General features: G+C 35.7%; 3 protein-coding genes across 10 annotated transcripts in view; 2 read left to right on the top strand and 1 right to left on the bottom strand.

Annotated features, from left to right (window-relative positions):
* LOC145728304 (uncharacterized) overlaps window positions 1-3776 on the top strand; it is a 30595-nt gene extending 26819 nt beyond the window's left edge. For 4 of the 5 annotated variants that reach the window (XM_081978432.1, XM_081978431.1, XM_081978429.1 and 1 more), the window contains 4 exons: window positions 14-270; window positions 822-1014; window positions 1073-1275; window positions 1325-3776. In XM_081978432.1, the coding sequence (XP_081834558.1) occupies window positions 14-270; window positions 822-1014; window positions 1073-1275; window positions 1325-1733 (1062 nt within the window). In that variant the 3' untranslated portion in view covers window positions 1734-3776. The remainder of the gene's footprint in view (window positions 1-13; window positions 271-821; window positions 1015-1072; window positions 1276-1324) is intronic. The other variant, XM_081978433.1, reaches the window with a different exon arrangement.
* Window positions 3777-5700: 1924 nt separating this feature from the next.
* Bre1 (E3 ubiquitin-protein ligase Bre1) lies at window positions 5701-13028 on the bottom strand. Of its 4 annotated transcripts, none has more exons than XM_081978416.1 (16): window positions 12889-13028; window positions 12582-12753; window positions 12110-12296; window positions 11863-12051; window positions 11446-11798; window positions 11261-11392; window positions 11034-11207; window positions 10595-10979; window positions 10474-10503; window positions 10311-10375; window positions 10073-10260; window positions 8832-8985; window positions 8539-8772; window positions 8352-8483; window positions 8111-8303; window positions 5701-6205 (listed from the first exon to the last, which is right to left on the bottom strand). In XM_081978416.1, exons 2-16 carry the CDS (start codon window positions 12732-12734, stop codon window positions 5826-5828), a joined length of 2949 nt encoding a protein of 982 aa, XP_081834542.1. In that variant the 5' UTR covers window positions 12735-12753; window positions 12889-13028; the 3' UTR covers window positions 5701-5825. The 4 variants fall into 4 exon arrangements, with proteins under 4 accessions (XP_081834542.1, XP_081834541.1, XP_081834544.1 ...); XM_081978415.1 differs by having other exon boundaries at window positions 8539-8784; XM_081978418.1 differs by lacking the exon at window positions 10474-10503.
* A 569-nt stretch (window positions 13029-13597) lies between these two features.
* Window positions 13598-21402, top strand: LOC145728390 (uncharacterized). The gene is given in 5 exon segments (XM_081978587.1): window positions 13598-14495; window positions 17411-17572; window positions 17636-17813; window positions 17868-19499; window positions 19502-21402. Coding segments are annotated over 5 exon segments (3906 nt in total). The 5' UTR covers window positions 13598-14333; the 3' UTR covers window positions 21274-21402.
* Window positions 21403-21470: the final 68 nt, after the last annotated feature.

Genomic DNA, 21470 nt, shown 5'->3' on the forward strand with positions numbered 1-21470 from the left:
ATCAACATTTTAGGGTCATTGGTATCCGGAAAAACCGTTCAAAGGTTCGGCGTTCAGGTGCTTAAAAACGGGCGATCCGATCGACAAAGTCCTGGAAAGGGCGGCCCGAGAGAGCGGCGTTCCCATCCAGGACATTTTGGAGAATCTCCCTCAGGAACTAGCAGTGTGGGTGGACCCGGGCGAAGTTAGTTACAGGATCGGTGAAAAAGGGGCTGTGAAAATTTTGTTTAGCGACAAGGCTGATCCACAAGACGACCATTGTGCTGACAGGTAGGTTTTTACCCCTTCCTTTTGTATCTCTAACCTTCTAAATTTTTGCCTAAGCACATCAAGAAAACATTAATCAAAGAAATTTGATAAGCGCTGACACGTTATCGTACATATGTTTTTGCAAGTGTAACTGAATGAAAAAGCAATTTAGAATAATTCAAGGTTAATATTTTTAGTGACGTTCAAACGGGTTTAATTTGTAACATTTCACAACAACGTTAATGCCAAATCTTTTAATGGTTTGGTTCTAATGAAGGCAATAGTTTTGTTTCAAGTAATTTCTGGTTCTTTTTGTAATAGTGATTTCGTTGGTTGACATCATAATTTAAAATAAATATGTGGAATGTTATTACTTTTGATAAGTCCACTCCTAAACAAAGAGTTTGTTGGTTGATAAGTAATCCCGGATTACAAATTCGAGTTTACGTTCAAAAATTTGTCAAAAATTTATAAAATGCTTGTATTAAAATTTGCTTTGAATAATATTAGGAAGCTACTTAGCTAGCTCACATAGAAATTTGACTTAGTTTATAATGCAGATTTTGTTGTAGGGAGGTGACCAAAACCTTCAATCCAGAGGCCCAATGCTTCAGGCCGATCGACTCTGTGAGTTGCAGCCTGAACAACCTCAGCCTGTCGCCCAGCAAGTCTTTGGGTCAGTTTGCTGGTGTGCCCAACGGTAACGGCAATCCCGCACCTGCTCAGATTCAAGTCCAGCAAGTTGTGCAGCAAACTGGCAATCAGGTCAGTAACAACTTAGCAATCACCAAAAAGGAAATACTTAATAATGTTATTGTTTAAGGTTGTGCCCAATAATCCTCACTTATCCTCGAACTCGTCGGCGCCGTCCCCCACGTCCATGGCTAACTCATTCAAGGGTTCCCCGTCACCGGTGCCCGCTTTTATCCCTCGCACCACGACGCCTCTGACCTTCACTACGGCCACATTCGCTCAGACCAAGTTTGGCAGCACCAAGCTAAAGACTAGCAGCAAACGGGCTAACAGGTAAGATTGGGAATGAACATTTGAAACGACCTATACGGTTTAAAAAAAGGGAATTTCCTTCCTCAAACAGGATGTCACCGACGGAATTCTCCAACTACATCAAACAGCGGGCCCTCCAACAGCAAATGCACCAGCAGCCTCCTCATCACTCTCCAGGTAGCCGCGCCTTGTCTCCCGACCCATCCGCCTACTATTTTCCACCGCACGGGCCCTTCCCACCTCAATTTCCACCTCGTTCGCTGTTCGAGTCTTCCAATCAGTTCTTGAGTCCTGAACTGTATCCAGCGAAGAACAACTTCAACTTTCCCTTTGACAACTCACCCTTCAGTCCATTTTATCCTGGCAACGGAGGCGTGAACGTGCCCCCCAACCCGTCCAATCCCGGACAGAACAAGGACGCTCTGGACAACTGGGCCTACACTTCCGGTCAGTACCAGCACCTTTTGGTGGCTAACTGAGGGTCCTCATAGGCGCCGTCACGGGGTAGAACATCAACCCCGAGCGATTCTATTGTCTCTTTCTTGTTGGCTGACGATGGGCCGACCGAGACGAAAAAAAGTCTTTCGTAATTCGATCATGGGTTAGTTGGTAACATAAGATGTAGTAACGTTGGTAGAATTTGGTTTACGTTTTGTTTTTATAATTAATTTTTTTGTGAAGGAGGTTGATTGCTTCTCATTTTCGTTTCTATGGTAAGTCAACATGTGCGGCTTTTGTCTCAATTTCAACACAGTGAGTGGTTTGTAATTGATCAAGATGCTGCACATGTGGACTTCTTTACTGTCGATTCTAAGGTCTGTTGCTTGGACACGTTCGGACGTCATATACCAAAGTCATTAATATAACTAACAAATGTACTGGCAGATTATTCTGTATTATACCCACACTTACCAAAATGTTATTACGACAAATTTAACAGATGCTTAAATCCATTGTAATAGTTTCCAAGGTACTAACAAAATAAGTTTCACTTGACACACTGTACAAGCTAGTTAATGTTAATAACTTTGGTTACTGTACTGTTTTGGGCAGTACCTCAAAAAATTCAACAAGAAAGTAAATAAGGTTATTGTCAATAGGGTTTCTCTAAATTTACTAAGCAACGTCCACAATTAAGTAGTATGTCATATTTGGTAAACAATTTTTGAGGTACAACCTCAAACAGTCAAATTGCTGCTTAAAACTCTGAAACTACATTTTCGATTTTAACGGTCGGGTAAAATTTTCATGTATTTTCTGAGATTTGATGAAAACGAGTAGAATTGCTGGCGATTCTGTCTTGTGTTTTACGAAGAAACCCCGCTTTGTTGTACACTTTTGTGTATTTTAAGTTGTCCCAGTTCCTATACAATTTATTTGCTTTTGGTAACAGAAAAAAAAAACACGACGGATTTGTAAATATATACGTAGTATATAAGTTTTGTTTAGAAGAAGTTCCAGTTCTCTTGGAACAGTGATCTCTCTAATATTAAAATAATTATTTGTAAATATTGTAGCTTATATTATTTATAAATAATGATAACTGATAACGTAATAAAATTAATATTTTTGTAGCGGAAATGTAGTGTTCTCCACAACAGTCAGTACCAACTGAGAGACATATATTTTTCTTAAAATTTCACTTATGAAAGTTTACACTTAACTGAGGTTTAATTCGTAGAACGACCGACGTCTGAGCGGTCGGACCGTTTGATTTTTGAAAAATAGGTTATTTTTTATACGAGAAGCAAACTGAGTCTAGAACATCACAAAGAGCTTTTATATCTCGAGAAAAGACAGTAGAATCGCGCCAAAACGTTAGTAATAATCCACATTAAAACTATTTACCCTTCGTAGTAAGGACGAGATCCCCAGCTTCATACTTTTTAAATTTTTATAAAACTAGTAGTCGATAAAAGTAATATAGATTTATAGATGTTTCTTACTTTATATATGGTGTTTACAGTATTCAAGTAGTCCTAGAGTGTTTCCTAAATTTTTTATATTGTATGTATTTTTTATTTTTGTATGAGAAGCTCAAGCAAACGTCTAGTCCCATTAGAAACTCCGTGTTAACCCCAAAAATTAGAGGGTTTGCATATCATCACCTAAAAGTCCGTCGGTCTTTTTTTATTATTTGTTCCATCCAACTGAATTTAAAGCAATCACAAAGAGAAAATTAAAGAAAGACACGATGGTTAAAAGATGCTATAGAGAAAGCCAGGTTCATGCATTCCTATTTTTCGATTGAATCAGCGCAATAAGATGATCTGTTTTAAGATTATGATATTCTGGTATTTTTTTTCATATTTGCCCAACATATTGCTATGAACGTGGCTTTTTAACTCAGTATTGCATGTTAGTCGTAGCCCGCAGTTGTTGGGATCTAGATATGCTTAATTTCTGAACTTGAGAGATATGCGCTATTTTTTACTGCTTGCTTTTTTGTTACTTTTTCACTGAACGTTTATTTTTTACTTGTAATTGTTGACTTTAATATATAATATATATTTTGTTATGAACTTTTCTTTTTAATTTTGATTTTTGCTTTACTATGTTTTGTCTGCGTACCTGATGCCGGTGTTGTTCGTAGGTAGGTAGTTAGAGGAATACTTAAAAGGAGAACGTGAAAAGAGATTACTGAGTGTTTTTCAACACACCAGATTAGGAAGGTAACTCAACGAAAAATCAAAATATGATACTACTGCTAAAACGCTTAAACTTTCCATATACTCGAGCATTAGCAACTCCACCAAAAAACCTTCACGTACAAAGTTGGTTATTAAAACTAGGATTAATATGCATATCCATTCTAGAGAAATTAAATAAAATTATCTATGTAGATCAATTTCGAGTTAGTTTTAGTGTAGGAGTTATATTTTTATAGGTGTAGGTATACGGCAAATGAGTATTATTTTTTCATCTAACTAGTACAAACTGAAAAACCCTTAAAATATTGTTTTTTTTATTATTAATAAATCGATTAGAAAGTTGGTTTATTTAACTATAATTACACTTTATTAACTATGTTGAATACTTTCGGCAATATAATAATTATTGTCAAACTAACAAAACTACGCTTATATGGTGGACCTGGTAGTGCTGTATATGGAAAACCGACTAACGTGTGTACCGATAGGGGTGTGTGTAACACTATCGAACTTATTGTGATGGCTATTATGCTTTACCACTTAGGAAAAGGGGGTGGCTAATTAGAATATTCTACAGGATTCGGTGTTCGTTAGGTAAATTTACTTCTTTTTTAAACTGGTTGGCTGATTTTACTCAACTCATCATCTGCATGAGAGTATTATAATTGTCAGTCAGACCTGATTATATTAGTTTTGTCACCGATTCCGATTAATAATTTAAAATGTATTTTATAAAAATGACGTGGTGAAAGTTATGCCTCTAAATCAGACGCAGGCTACCAAATGTACATGAACCTTTAGTAAATTTACATAGATTATTTTATATACTTGCTTCGTGTATTTTGCATTTAACCCTGAAAGATGTACATACAATATCCATTAAACCTTTGTAGTCCGTAGTTTATAAAATTGGTGTATCTTATTGTGTTTAGTCAGATAATGTGAATTTTATAGCAAATTTTTTACCGCCAAGATCTTTCTCGTACTAATTATGACTATAGGATTAGACAAAAGTTCAAGCGGTTATAAAAACAAACTTTTTTAAAAATAAATGTTTACCGCTTGCAAAACTTAAATATAAATAGAGGGAACTAATGCCCGAAGGAATGTGATGGCTCTTTTATACTGTCGTAGGAAACTAGGGAATAGAAAACTACTCATCTGATTATCTGTGCAGAATGGGGACACTTTTGATACCTTGACTGAACTTGATTCTTAAACAATTTTCCCGCTTTTGATGTATAAATGTAATCGCAATTATCAACCAAAGCAATACGAAGGAGATTTTTATACGTATACTTTACACATTATACTACTAAGACTAATGTGGTGCGCAGTAAAGCTCTCAACAAAGTGGGGCATTTATATATTTGCTGGTTTATCTCACTGTTATGCCTGCGTATGACTCGCCCAATGGAAAATGGTTTAAGGATAAGTCAAACATGACCGTTTAGGCCTATTTATATTAAGTATATATGTCATTACTATCTGTGTTAGTTTGTTAATAAAACATCTTTATAAAAGTAAATAATATTCATATTTGTGATTAAGTGGTAGTTAAACTTACTAAGTAATATTTATTATTCATTAAAATATCTATAGTGAGAACGGATTTTCCATCCCGTTATAAAATAAGTAAGATATGTGTATATTTATAGTCTATAATTTTTCATATTGTTGTACGATTTTTAAGTTTATATTAAAATGTTTGTGCATTAATAATTTTGCGTTTTTATTTCACCTAATTTAAGGTTCGTTGGTATACTCGTAAAAAACCAAAATAAAAACAAAAATAAATTCTAAAGTAATCATTTATTGGCATAAATATCACCGCTAAAATACGCTAAACAATGAATAGAAAAAAATACAATTACCATACCAATTTACCTGGAAACTATAAATAAAAACACTATAAGCAACTTAATTTGACAAATACAAACGATGATAGTCATTAGCACCAAAAGCGCAATTACACTTCGGACATTTCCTCTGTCTAGTCTCGTAACGCGTCTTAAGACAATCGTAACAGAAAACGTGGAAACATTTGGATAGTACCGCGTCCTTTCTTTTCACTTTGCATGAAGGACAAGTCAATGTTTCCTTGTACTCTCTGATCTCCTCCATCATAACCTCGTCCAATGTGGTACCGGCCAATTCCATTTTCTTCATTCGTTCCGCTTTGCGTTTCAGCTGAGCTATTTCCTCTTGCAGTCGCTTTGTTTTGTAGGCTTCCGCTTCCAAAGAGGAGGTCTTTTCTGCTACCACTTGTTGAGCCTCTTTCATTTGAGAGTGGTATTTTTCTGATTTTAAAATAAGACTTTATTAGTAAAAATTGGTCCAAAGGAAAAATTTGCAAAAACAGGACAAGTCAGTCAACATTGACAAGGAAGAATCATCAAGAAGCCTCAACGATTAAATAAGTACGTAATGTTGTCATACAGCGAAGCTATAAATGGGGTTGAAAAGCACAAATGGGGTGAAGCAATAAATGAAGAGAAGGAGTCATTAGAGAAAAATCAAACTTGGATGTATGTGAACAGAGAGGCGGCTAAAAGTAAGAAGATTTTAAGTAGTAAATGGGTTTTTCGAATTAAAGAAAATAATAAATATAAAGCTAGACTAGTAATTAGGGGCAATTTGAGCAAGAACAGGGAATAGATTATACGGAAACGTTTAGTCCAGTCATAAGTACAGCTCCGTTAAGAATTTTGATTGCTTTAGCTGCTAAAAATAGTTTAATAATCAGGAAATTCGATGTCAAAACGGCCTTTTTGTATAGCGAATTAAAAGATGAAATTTTTATGGAAATTCCAGAGGGTTATTCGAAAGTAAATTGTGAAAATAAAATCTGTTTGTTAAAAAAAGCATTGTATGGGCTTAAACAAAGTCGAATGAGGTGGAATGAACATTTTACTTTTGTTTTAAAATCAATTGGTTTGATACACCTTAAAAGTGAACAACGTATATTCAAAAATAAATTTTCAAAAATTAACAACTAATTTTGAGATAGTGTCCTGTAAAAATCCAACTTCCTTTTTAGGTATTGAGACTTGCAAAGGCAAAGGTTCTATTAAACTTTCTCAACGTAAGTACATATCAGAAATCTTGGATGATTTTGGTTTGGAAAACATGAAACCAGTTAGTACTCCTATGATTTATAATCCAAGCACTGATGATACTTGTTTGAACAGAGTTTTTCCTTACAGAGAATTAGTAGGTACATTACTATATGTTTCAAATAAAACTAGGCCAGACATATCTTACGCGGTAGGATATTGTAGTAGGAAATTAGATAAACCCTCAGAACGTGACGTAGGAAATATTAAAAGAATTTTGCGTTATTTAGTTTCAACAATCAATTTGGGCATTCAATATACAAGTCATAGTGAGGATTTAAATTTGTTAGCTTATAGTGACTCAGATTTTGCAGGAGATATATACTCAAGGAAAAGCACTACAGGGTATATCATAAAATTTTGTGGTGGTCCTGTGGCATGGTGTTCTAAACGCCAACCTATAGTATCACTTTCCAGTACTGAAGCAGAGTATATAGCTGCTGCAGAATGTATTAAAGAAGCTTTGTTTTTAAAGTCAGTTATAGATGAGCTTTTGGGAGTAAATATAAATCTACATGTTGATAATCAAAGTGCTATTACTATAATTAAAAATGGACAGTTTAACAAACGCAGCAAGCACATTGATGTCCGGTATCATTTTATTAATGAGAAGGTATCTGAAGGTATTGTTAAATTGTTTTATTGTCCGAGTAGTGAGCAGCTTGCAGATAGTTTAACCAAACCTTTAGATAAAATGAAATTTCAAAATTTTAAATGTAATACGATGTTGGATTAGTTGTACTTGTAATAGATAATAAGTATTCTTATTTAAGATTAGGAGAGGGTGTTAGAATTTGTTATAACTAATCTTAAATAAGACGAGTTAAAATTATGTCTAGTTTGTAAAAAGGTAAAATTTTTCGGGCTGTCTAATTTAATTTTCTTATCATAAAATAAAACGTTCAAAGTTATTACTCTGTTGCTGATTACAACCCAACATACACTATTTATATCTGACAAAATAATGAGTGTCATCAGCATATATGAAGGTTTTACCCGAGTTTTACTAGAAGTACTATGGTTAGGCAAGGTAACACAAATCAATGATCTAGAATTAAACTAGAGACTTAAAAAAATGTCAATACTCACCTAAATGGAGTTTAAGGTCAGCAGCTGACTGAGCCGATTCTATGGCTTTTCTTTTGTGCATTTCCATGGCTTGCTGTCGAAGCTGCAACTCCTTCTCCACTGTAGCTAAAGTGTTCTGAAGAATCCTTTCTTTTTCCTCCAGTTTTCTTACTACCAAGTTGGCCGCGTCCACTTGCGTAGTCAACGTCCCCACCTAAATTGACACCGTATTGTAAGTGTTCTAAACTGTAACTAAACTCACTTGTTCCTTCAAAACATCCTTTTCTTCCCGAGCTAACTTATGCAACTGATTCGACTTGATCCTTTCGGACATTAACTTGAAATTGGCATCATCCTTTTCTCTCAGTTGCTGTATCAGTCTAGAGTTTTGCTCCTAACCAACAACGAAATTATACGCAAATCCTAAGCAATTTTTCGGTAAATATTACTTGCATGTCCTCAAAAGCTTGTCCAGTAACTTCCATTTCGTTTAGCAGCGCTTCTTCCTCGTGCGAGCCAACAAAAGGCCGCATCGGATGTACGACACCACCAGGCCAATTCCCATCTGTTGGCTTTTGAAGTGCAACCTGTTTTTGCAACTCATATTTTTGTTCTTCCAGCTGTTTAATTTTCTTTAAAGCCTCATCTTCTGCCAGCTTACGTTTATCGTCGCGCTTATTATCCTTGAAGTTTGACTTTACAAGTAGGTAGACTAGTTACTTTATTTTAAAACCAGTTTCACCTGCATTTTTTTCATTTGTTGTCGCATTTCTTCCAAGTCAGTTCTAAGTTTCTTTTCAGCCGCCATTAGCTGCACTTTGTCTCTCTGTTCTTTGCTGACGCCTTTGTACATGTCGAGCAGTAGTTTCATTTCTTTTTGCTCATTTAAAGCCTTTCTACACAACAAACAAAATACTATAAAAGTTAATCAGTGATTAATCATAGGTTATATATCCCGAGACGTTCAAGTTTTATCGGGTAAACTGTGCATAGGTGATTTTTTGCAAAATTTTGCTTGGAAAATGATTGAGACTAAATAATTCGACTGCCTAAAAGAAAAATTTTGCAAAAAACCTACCAATGCACATTTTACGTGATAAAACGTGAACGCCGAGGGGTATATGTCAATATTATTTCCTGAAAACTCACATTTTAGTTTATTAACAAGAAAACACCTTAGTTAGAACACAAATACTAAACTAAACGTGATGAAATTAATGATAATATTGAACTCACCCCAGCAGACGACAGATTTTCGTTCAGCCATGTATATTTTTGTTTACATTTCAGATTGACAATCAGACGTCATAATATTTTAATTTATGTAATTTTTTAATGGAAATACGTTATAGTGATTTATTAATTGTTAATATTGAAGAAAATAGCTTAAATTTTATATGTGTCTAAATCCCGTTTCGTTTAATATCAAATGTTCTTCAAAAAAACGTATTCGAAAAAGGTACGAGGTGTTTATTCAGTGTAAAATTTTAGCAACTAGGGATTTATTCAGTATATAACGGCTCTCATTGGTCGAACTGGAAAGGTTCATTGAATTTTATTGGCTGCTAGTACAATGAGGGAAATAATCGGGGGTAATATCCCTAGTGCATTTAATTTGTCCGGAAAAACGAGTTTCTAAGTAATTTTGTAAAAGTAACTTAGAAACGAGTATTCCAATTTTTCCACAGGAAAAATTAGATGCAGGAGGGATATTTGGTCGAGATTATTTCCTGAGTTAAATAAACATTTTATTTTAATTAAAATAATAAGAACAATAACTTTCAAGCTAGAAAGGGTAACACTATTCTTTATGTTGCTGTGAGGAGTGTGAAATTTTTTCGAATTTTTTTCCGGAAAAACTGCTGACAGCTAAGTTGACAGTTGTCAAGTGATTTCTCCACTTAAAATTTACATTTGTTATACTAATTCTTGATAGCGATTGGTCAAAATTGATAGGAAGGAAATAATCGCGGTAATATTTACTTTAATTGGTTCTTTAGATCCCGTACGAGTTCGCTTTCCGCAATTTTAGCTTCTTTAACACGTTGCGCCTCACGTTCCTTTTCCGTTTTAATCTGTTGTTCCTTTTTGATAACATTCTTTTCTTGTTTGACATCCTTTTTTTCCCCGGTAGTTTGGGCATCCTTATTTTCTCCACTTTCTTGTGTTTGCTGTAATTATAATTTATAAAATACATGAAGTTAAGTTGGAGTAGGATTACCTCTGTATCTTCACTTTCTTTTTTGATGTCTGAACTAGTGGCTTCTTCTTTTATTTGTGCACCACCTAAAAATCAGAATCAGTTATTATTTGCTGGTTCAAATCTGGTCAACCTATTGATCCTTATCTAAAACTTAGGTGAAGAAAAAAATTACAATAAATACCTCTCTTTGAATCCCTTTTTACAGAGCCAACTACATGAAGAAATCATATCAATACACCACAGTTAAAACATTTGACACTGTAATTTTATTACTATACAAACACAGAAAACCAACTACCAACCTTCTTCTTTTACATCATGCTCCTCTTGCACTTCCTCCTTTTTGATACCTTCTTTGCTATCAGCTTCTCTTAGTGAACCCTGTTTCTGGGCTAATTTATTATGTAATTCCTCAATTTCTTTGCGCAGCTTCGGTATTTCCGCATTCGCGTCCTTGTACTTCCGCTTGTAGCGGTGCACTTCGCCTTTCAACTGTTGAGTGTTGTTCTGCAATGACGTTATTAAGTGACGCATTTCCCGATTTATAGGTCCGGTTTGCTCGTTTGCCGCCAAGTTTTGCTCAAACTCTATCCGCAACATTTCGTACTCTTTTCTTAGTTGAGCTAGGAAATCCTCCAGTTGCATCACCTCTTGGCGCAGCTTCTTTTGGGCGATTAATTCTTCGCTCTACAAAGTTGCTTAACTACTAAAACCTTCAAAAAACATGAACATATAAAATACCTCCATCATTTCAATGTTTCTCAAGTGGGCATTTTTGCTAGTTTGCAACTGTTGACGAGCTTCATCTAATTGAGTTTTTAATTGCATGGATTCATTATACAAGACAGAGAATTGGGATTGTAGACATTTATACTCAGTAGTCTCTACTATTACACTTTCAGGCAGTTGTCTGATCTAAAATTGTTTCCAATAGACAAATAAATCATTACAAGTTCACACAAACTTACATCCATTTTCAATTTTTCCACCTCCTTTAGTGTCTCTCTATGAGTTTGATGGAGTTTATCCAGTTCCTGTAACCTGTTATTTGCCAGTTCTTTATATTCTTCCACTTCTTTAGTCAAATCTTCCAGCTTAGCCTAAAATACCTGGTAAAGCTCCATACTACTCCACAACTTTAGTACAACTGTACCTGAGATACATTACTTTGCACCACTGGTTTAGCCTGAGCACCACCTTTATCAGGATCGCCATGAGCTTGATGATAAGCTTTAATTTTCTCCACCGCTTCCGCCAAATGCGTCTCCAGCTTATCATTCCTGTATCTCACCTTTTCCAACTCATACTGCAGATCATCAATTTGATTTTTCAACTCTGCAATTTCAGTCTCCTTGGCTGTAAGTGAATCTTGCAATTCAGCCACTTTTAAGCTGTTTGTGTGGTATTTTTCGTGCAGAGTCGTGTGTAACGCTTGCAAGTTGCGATTTTCTGCCTGGAGTTGGACATTAGTTTGACGGATAACTTCGTCAACTAACGGAGCATCTTCTGCAGTTAAAAATAAACAATGAGCAACAATAAAAAGTAGATTTAAATATTGACTGTAACATACGTCCTTCCAACTCTCCTTTCAAAGCTAAAGTGATTTTTTCATTTCTCTGCATCAACCGATCGAAAGCTTGAATCACTTTAGCCACAGCCCGACGAGATACTTGAACTCTATTAGCCAACTTATCATTTAACTCATCCTTATCCCAAGTGGATAGTTGCATTAAAAATGAAGTTGTAGCTTCATTTTCATCTAGAAAACCAGTCTCAAGTCAATAAAAGTGTCTTTTGAAACCTAAAGTTCAACAAACTTTTGTTTTCGGATTCGTCAGCTGTTTCAGCGTCAAACCTTTGCAAGAGGATTCTAATATCCTCATTGAGTTGATTCCAGTATCTGTTAACCACATTGAGCATTGCATCATCTTGAGTTTGACGTTTTTCCAACTGTTCTATTCTTTGCCTTAATTCTTGTTCAGTTCGGCATCTTTGTTCTATTCTCTATTTAAATTTAAAACCAGCTATATAAGTTTGAGACAAGAATAATACTTGAACAGGAAACATTATTAATAACCCATTTTTTGATAAATATTTATTTTTCTTAAATTTTCTAGACCTTGTAGGTGGTAAAAACAATTATCTGTCTGTGACTGAATGAATGAATGGATATATGGTTTCTTAGCACTAATGATACTACTTTTTTGTGAGAACATCATGCACTACTTGACCAAAACTCTTCAGACTTGCGTAATAAATAGTTGAAAAATTATTTTTCCCTCCATTTACCTGAGCCAGTTTCTTGTTTTGGAACTGCAAAACCTTAATGTCCATTTCTTCGAGTGTGGACACTGGTCCAATTAAATGGGGTTCAAAATGTATTTTCTTAATGGGAGGGGGTCCGGATGAGGAAGCAGCATCTTCGGCGTGCCGCTTCGACATATTTTTGGCTCAATTTTCTCTAGAAATTTTCAATAAAAATATTAAACCTCTTTAAAGCTTCAGCTGGGGAACAGAAAACTTGCTAGTGCGCTTACGTTTTACTTAAAACTAAGTAAATTAAGTATGGTTTTATATAGGAATAATTACTGCTTACCTGTACGATGTTTTTAACTGGTTTTTAAGACAAAAATTGAACAAATTAATTAGTTATAGAAAAAACACAACAATAATTACAATCTACAACAAGAACGAAGTTTAGGTTAACTCGGTTGTCACTGTCAAGTGTCAGAATTATCAATTTTTCTGTTTCCTGTAGTGATTTCGATCCAAACGCGTCCTGATCTAGAGGTCACGTGACTTTTGTATAATTTTGTAATTATGGTGTCACGTGATTTATTAATCGTGTAACGCGTTTGGTTCAGTAATTATGGACGATTATGGTTTAGGGTTGAATTAAAGCGTCTATAGAGATGAGAAAAATAATACTGAGCTGAATTATTGAACATTTAATGTTTATTAAAAAATTGATGACGAGCTAGAAGCAGATAAGGGTTTTCGAAAAAGATAATTTTTTAATGTGCTTTGTTTTATTTACTTAAGAATTTTGTCTATATTCTATCAACTAATTCTAGAAGAATTGAATAATACAAAACATAGACTATTGGTTATTTTTATTTAAGAATTTCTGCTTATCATTTCATGTCCTAATTTTGCTATTGTAAACTGCTTTTTATGATAACGGTATCACTAGAAATTGTAGTTATTCACAATATCCTAGTATAGTCATGAGTCACGAGTAGAAATTATAGAAATATTGCCACATAGTGCTATAAACCAAGATCACAGGAGTGCATTAATAATTTGCCATACCACACGGTCATATACACATTTTTGATATGTCTCACATTGCTTTGCACTGTACTTGTGCTGTGTTTTACCACACTAGTGCAGTAAATTGCACATTACGTAACCGTAACAGGTCTGGAGAGAAGATCTGAACCAATTAGATAGGTAATTATCTGATTTATGAAAGAGTGTTTGCCATCACTTTGTTTTGCATTTGCTTTAATAAATCTGGCACGAAGCTGATGTATCTGGAGGATGTTTCTGATTCCAAAAGGAACCAGAGCCGAAATAAACTAAATCGAGCAGCATTCCGGCTTTGTTCATGCTCACCAAGTGGTTATTCGAGCTCGTATCGTAATATCTAGCTTTGGCCGACCGCAGCGGCATCGACTCCCTTCCAATCCAAATCAAAGCTCTCCAATCAGTTCATATCCAAAAGACTGAGACGGTGAACGTATTTTGGTGTGAATTGTTATTAATTTTTATTCTCGATGATGTTGATGATCAGTGTCCGGCTTTGGTACTGGACTAAGAATATCGTTTGCTGATATCTTGAACACACACCAGACGACGGCATATAGCGTACCCAACATCGTCGGATAAAAGCTGTTGAGCCCGTGAGTCGAACAGTTTGCTTGCCGTCATCGGTGGTGATTGAACGTGGAGCTTCGCTATATAATGCTGAAGCGGGTATTTCTACTGTTGTAATATCAAGATTGTATCATTTATTCATCGCGAAAACGGTGCACCGAAATGATGGAAACGCCGTCGTCGTCGACGGCAAGGCCAATGGATCTGAACGCCATTTGCCGGCTCTGCCTTACGGATAGAAAGGACACGTTATTGTCCGTGTTTGACGAAACTCTGGCCCCAAATCGGTTACCTCAAAAGATAGAGTTGCTGCTTCAGTTGCAGGTGAGTCTAACGTTCCATTAGCATCACGTCCTGATTCGTAACAAGCAGCGTTAATTGATATAATAGCATAAATGCATTTCCATCCGATAAGTTGTGAAACGCTGTGCACGTTCAATAAGGTCGAATCAGTCGGGCGAAAGCTAAGGAATTTCGACCTTATGTGCGCCATCAGTGTGTGTCGATTCGTGGGCCAGGCCAAGCCAGCCGATGCTGCTGCCGAACGCCACAAACAAGTGACTACTAGATAATGGCCGACGAGTCATTGCTACGAATTCACTTTAATCTTGGGTCGATTCTTTTCTATTTATTCTACTTGGAATTTCAATGACATCTTCATATTTTACGGACGAAATTTTCAGCAAATACTCATGGACTAGACGATCCATCTTTGACTTTCACTTTTCTTCTCTGTACTCGTCACATCTGGCCAGTCATTGATGACTTGATGATTGTTCATGATAAATAATACCTGCAAAGCGCAATCACCGAATATTTATGGTTCATTCATATTTATTATTGAGACAATAAAAGGGATTTGGAACACTGCATAGACAATCATACTCAACTTATCAAACCCAGAAAATGATAAAACAGCTTCTGTTTTTTGTCTTCTAATTCAAGAACAAGAAGATATATTTTCAACTTGTTAATAATATTGCAAAAAAATATGGGACAGTTCTCTGAAGATTGGTTTTGTAAGACTTCCTTTTAGCGCAAAGGAGAAAAAAAAATGTTTATGGTGATCTGCTATTTTGGCCATATTTCAGCCCTTTATCGCAAATTAGTTTCTTCCCTTGTTATTCCAATCAAAATTAAAGATGCAACAAGCTGTTAAATTAACTTTAATTAGCATCGCTTTTATTAGCAAGTTGAGTGCAAAACTAACGTGGGTATCCTGTTGTATCAAATCTTCACCAAACAGTACGGCAATATACCTACTACTATATTTAGTTTTTATTCAAATAATATCAGCAGGCTTGAAGCTTGAAGGTGTTGTTATAATAAGTAAAATGCTTTGACATAAACAAAGATTACATAATCTAGTGTTAGTTTGTTTTAAGGAATGCAAATTAGGTTTAACTGTAATGTTTTCAATCCTGAATTGCACCAGAATATTTTTAATTGCACAGTTCTGAAGATGATTCAATATCTGCCTTTTTTGGCTTAATTCCAACTTCTACCCATAGCAACTATTGTTCTTTATTTGTAACGTTGTACTTAACGGTTTGAAGATTGCTAAACTAGCCATTTGACTGGGTTAGTCATGTTTCAAGATGATGATACTCTATATTTCTGTAATATATGTAAATAATTATTTAAATATTATAGGTTCTGGCACCAAACTTGAATGAAAGATTGATTTATTGTTTGTGTGTTATGCTTTATCATACTGTTAAGCCATATACCGAGTGGTCTCGTTAAAATCGACATAAATTACGATCACAATTTTTGAGATAATTTTCTGTTTAATCTAAGTATCATAAAGGCCTCACATTTACTCTGCTTGACCCAGAATCACCAAACATGATTTAATACAGTAGACAACCAAAGTACAGTTATATCAGAAAGTTTAAAACCTTTATCAACTACCTGGTTTCAGTAAGTTGCTGTATTGTTATCTGTACGTACAATTTATTGGGCGTATCCTGTTGCTACAAAAAAACGTTCATGTAATGATATAGCAATCAGCTAAAATTCTTTATTATTAAGTGTTCATTGCATTAATTTACAATGAAGCAGCTTTAGAGGAACGAGATTATTCTTTATTGCTTTTTTAGTTAGTAGATAATAGCCAAAAGCCATTTTATTATAGAAACTCTGAATTTTTGGTTCATTATCTCGAGTTGAGTTGAAATGAAGTCAAGAAAACCGGTAAAGGCTGTTTGCCGGCATGCCTTCAAAAAGAATCCCTCAAATCCTTGTTTGATAAAATTCTCAGTTCTAGTCGTCTTCTTCAGAAGATTGAAATGTTGCTTCAACTCCAGGTAAGCTGACCATCAGTTGGTCTAAAAATTTCGAACAGAATTATTCCTCTTTGATTATACACTAAAAGTCTTGTAAAAACGGGCTGGATTGTCGCCTTTACGAACCTCAGTTTATACGGAATCGTTGTGTTGTAAGCGATTGGGAGAATGGCTGACCACGCAACCTTCAAATAAAACAAATTCTTTTTCAACGTTGTGAAGCTGTTTGAATTATTCAATTTGCATCTAGGAAACTGAGTTGGTTTTGCTACAATATCGAATAGATTTTTATTTCACTTTGTGGTTTTTCATGTTTTTGGATATTTGATTATTCTAGAGAACCTTGAACAACTGTGTCATCTGTATAATCTAAAAGACAATTTTCTGAGGTTTGTCAGATTGAACTTTCTGACTCACAAGTGTGTACTTGTTACGGTCTGTAGCTGCCTCTATAATCAATTTATTTTATTTAATTCTTGCCATAACTTCATTTTTTAGTTTCTTTTTTAGAACAAAAATACTTGCAGTATCATTTGTAAATTTCAAAAACTGTGAAGAATGATTTGAATGCCAATTCTGGCTTGAACCAGAAAATGTATTAAAATTAATATAAACTACCTTAATATACGAATTCTGGCCCAGTAAAAATAGTATCTAAATTTTTTCAAAAAGTTTAATGTTGTTTGTAAATAGTGTAATTTAATGTCAATCTAGAGTTGAACTGTAAGATGATTCCAGTTTATACTCTAGATTAAAGTTAAACTGAACTTATAACTGACCTTTAGTAGTTTGGTAAAAGTCATTCTATTAGCACAAACTAATAAAATTATATTACTATTTGTTGTTGCTTTCTGGACGTGGTTTGATTAAACCAGAAATTAGTTCCATAAATACCTTTTGTATCTTTTATATTAGGAAATACACTCCTCATAGTGTGTTACTTTATTTCAGGTCAGCAAACGAGACAAAATGACTACAATGGTATGCAACTCTTGCATTATCAGGCTAGACACGTGGTTCTCATACAAAAAACAGTGCCACAGAAACCAAACTAAACTCTTGGAATGGTTGGATATATCCAAAATCACCACTCCACCAGAAGCAGGTGAAAGTGTAAGTAGTTTCACATTCTTTTGAAGTGCTGCTAATTATAAACCATTTTATATTATTTTCCAGGGTGTAAACATTAAGCAAGAACCACTAGACAACAGTCATCCAGAAGGAATTTTACCTGTAAAAGTCGAAATTACTTACAACGAGGATGAACATTTTAATGGGGACATGGAATTGGACAATACGCGTAATTTAAGCTACGAACAAGACGATATGGACTTGGAGACTATGGAAACTGAAGGTAAAAACTGTTTTCCATGTAGCATTTTGGATTCTATTATATATTTTTTTAAAGATGAGCGGACATGTCCGGATTGCGGCCGGGTATTCCTTAGTTCCCAAAACATGCGCCGCCATCAAAACATGTTCCACATTAAAAAAGAGCGCAGATATCAAATGGCTGAACTTCCACGTTTAGAAACTTTACCCGCTAAAATGGAGGTATCCAATACGACAAACGACAACACCTCACCCATTAGACAAGAACCGGAAGATACACCAGATAATAATACTCCTACTGACGATGTCAAAAATGAAAACACTAAAAATGACACCAAAAGTGAAGCTAAACCTACCATTGAAAAGATTGAAGCGGACGAGAAGAAAATTCAGTTTGCTGCCGGGCTTAAATTAATCCAGAAAGATCCCTCATCCATAGATCCACTCTCCAAAATAGAGTTAAGCTACATTGAAAAATGTAAAGCTATGGTATCCATGTTTCACACTTTGCATTGTGCTTGTCATAATGTTCATCATAAGACATTACGCCATTTGTTGTCTCATTTACGCGAAACTAGGATCTGGTTTCCATTGTTTACTTGCTACAATTGTATGATCTCTCTAACTGATAGATCTACATTCACCAAACACTACACTCGTTGTTCAAGACCAAAACTCGAGAAACTGATTAAACTATCCAATGTCCGGAAACGCAGTGATGTCAAGTCACGCCTGTATCAAAACTTCAAGTGTAACAAATGCAAGTTTTTGTTCAGTTTTCACGAAGACTTTTGCAAGCACATAGATGACGATCACGCCGATGATTCTCCGCCATTTTACTGTTCCTGTCGTTACATTTTTGATTCTGTGGAAGAATACAAAACGCATTGCTATTCCTCTTGCATGCTGTCCTATTATTGCGACATTTGTTTCATCACCACCAACACGGTTGAGGAGTTTGTCAAGCATTGTCAAGAGTTGCACGACACTTCTGAAGGTTTTTTGCTGCTCCAAGATCATCAATATGTTCCCAGAACTTCACCGATTAAGCACAAAGAAGCCGACGACGAAGCTAACGTAGTCGAAGGCAAACGTGAACGCCGCAAATCGGCCAAAGAGCCTATCATGATTCAAATTTACGACAAAGAAATTCCTCCTGACCTGAAGGACATTCCAACTAGTCTGGTAAAAAAAATTGTGAACCTGGATTCGATGCGTACTGCTTCCGGTGGTTATACTAAAGCTGCAACGTGTTGCCCAATGTGCAAAAAACAATACTCTAATGTGAATAACATGATTCGTCATTACCGGAGCCATATTGAACGTGGAGAAGTAGAAATACCGAGATCAGAAGAAGAAAATGAAGACTTGTACACTTGTCCAGATTGTGGTGGAGTTTATCCAGTTTCCAAATGGAAACAACATGTTCAAGAGAAACATGCCATGTTACAATGCAACGAATGTGACAAAGAATTTCAGTTCAAGAGCGAATTAGACCAGCACAGAAGCGTACACTTAAATCTGAAAGTGTACAGAGATTCTAAGACGCAAGCGTACAAATCTGCTATGGTCAGCCCTACTGCAGAATTAAACGGTAGTTCAGACGATGTGATGCCATTATGTGATTTATGTGATACCATGTTCCTGACTAAAGAAGAACTGGACGTTCACAAAGTTCAGCAGCACCCCACTGAAAAGGAAGAAAAACAAATAGCGAAGTGGATGTCGAAGAGGAAGAGGGGAACGACTCTGACTATGTCCCGACTCCAGTCAATGACAAGCCGTTCTGTGAAAAATGCGGTAGTTACTTTGCCAGCCAAAAGACTTTGAGAGAACACACTTTAAATAAACACGGCCAGGAATATTTAAAAGAACCACTCAAGTATCCAAGAAAGTGTGACAAATGTGATAAAGTGTGTGGAACGGGAGCTGCTTATAACGGTCATCTCCAATGGCATATCAGACAGAACATGTCGGAAGAAGAAAAAGCTAAAAGTGAATATCCCAAAAAGTGCGAATATTGCGATAAAATGTGTTCGACACCTGCTGGCTTGTATTTGCACACTCAAATGCACGAACGCGTTACTTTAGGTGAGCTGAAGAAAAAGAAACACGATGATCCTAAAGTAGAAAGAAGTGAAACTCCCCCTCTAGATAATGAAGATGAAGAATCCTATCACACTTGCAATCGATGTTTCAAAGTATTTGGAACCAAGGGTAAATTGAAGGAACATTTGAAGTCGCATGGAATAGTCAGCAAGTCAGGAAATAGCAAAAGGAACAGAAAAGTGTTGTGCAACTTGTGTCACATGGCTTTTGACAGCCAAGCAGCATTAACAAAACATAAAGCCCAAGAACATAACAGCAAACAGAATGACGATGATGATGATGATGAGGATATGGAGGATGACGACTCGCGGCAAAGCGACTCCAGTCAGCAATCCTCTGTTATCTACGGATGTGACATTTGTGATTCTACATTTGCAACCAAAGAAAAGCTTAGACATCACAAAGAGAAATCTCACCAAATAAAAATAAAAAGAACCGAAAATATGTACTGTAAATATTGCAAAATCGCTTTTAAAACTACTAGTGAATTTGTCAAACACATGCACGTGGAACATGGCGAAAGCGCCAAACCAAAGACAGTCAAAACCAAAGCAGTAGACCCAAAACCACACAAGTGCACTATTTGCAAAAAAGCCTTTTCCTCGACAGGGGCGTTAAACACTCACTTTGGATGGCATAAACGTTTAGGAAACCCAGCTGAAAACACCCCACAAGGAGACTTAGAAGCCAGGGCAACCAAAAAATTTAAGGTTTTGAAAAAAGTGGCCGAAGCTGATCAAATTCCAAAAATAGAACCCGATCCGATACCGGAATTCCAATGCACTACTTGTTTCATGGAGTTACCCAATAACACGGCTTTGCAAATCCACATTTTGGAAAAGCATCGAAACCTGGACGCTTTGATGCTGATCCCACGTTGCGACACGTGCAATCAGGACTTTGAATCTCAAGAAGAATACGAAAAACACAAACGGTTTCACGCATTTCTGGAACGACAAATCAAGCAAGAAACTGAAGAGATTCAAACTCCAGTCATTCAGAGCGTGCACAGTGTGGCGGAAAGTTCCAAAATTAGATTTCACTGCAATTGGTGTAGCTCCAGTTTCAGTAGACAGGACACGTTAAACACCCACATCAGAACGCATCATAAAGAACACGTAAAAACGGAATTCGAGTGTCACCACTGTAATCGAGTGTTTGACAAACAAAACTCCTTGACGGTGCATTTGAAAGTTCATCAAAAACAAACCAAAAGCACTTCAGTTTCAACATCATCTTCCTCTAATGGCGGAAGTAGCAGTAGTATGCCAGTCAACAGTGGTAGCAAAATTTACATTTGCTCTTTGTGCAATATGGGATTTAATTATCCCAAGGATTTGAGAGTGCATACTATTAATGCGCATCCATTTTAAATTAACCCTGTCCATATGTTTTCTTGTGTTACATAACGTTGATCGTACAATTCAACACTAAAATTATATTGTTCAGTTTCTTTGCTGTACATATGTTGTAAACTATTAGTATTATATGTATTTTTTGATTATTGTCGACTTATTTATGTAACTTACAAGACACTCTGACACAAAATATAAGCTTGGTGAACTTTCCT

The sequence above is a fragment of the Ips typographus genome, linkage group LG4 (genome assembly GCF_016097725.1).
Source record: "Ips typographus isolate SLU linkage group LG4, UJ_Ityp_2.0, whole genome shotgun sequence".
Taxonomy (NCBI): Eukaryota; Metazoa; Arthropoda; class Insecta; order Coleoptera; family Curculionidae; genus Ips; species Ips typographus.

What these genes read in the sequence shown, in the direction of transcription:
- Bre1 (XM_081978415.1), bottom strand. Translation starts at nt 12,734, where the DNA reads ATGTCGAAGCGGCACGCCGAAGATGCTGCTTCCTCATCCGGACCCCCT. An exon ending in GAAACATTGAAATGATGGAG is followed by an intron (nt 10,980 to 11,033) that starts GTATTTTATATG and finishes GCAACTTTGTAG; the next exon opens with AGCGAAGAATTAATCGCCCA. An exon ending in AAGCTTTTGAGGACATGCAA is followed by an intron (nt 8,484 to 8,538) that starts GTAATATTTACC and finishes GTTGTTGGTTAG; the next exon opens with GAGCAAAACTCTAGACTGAT.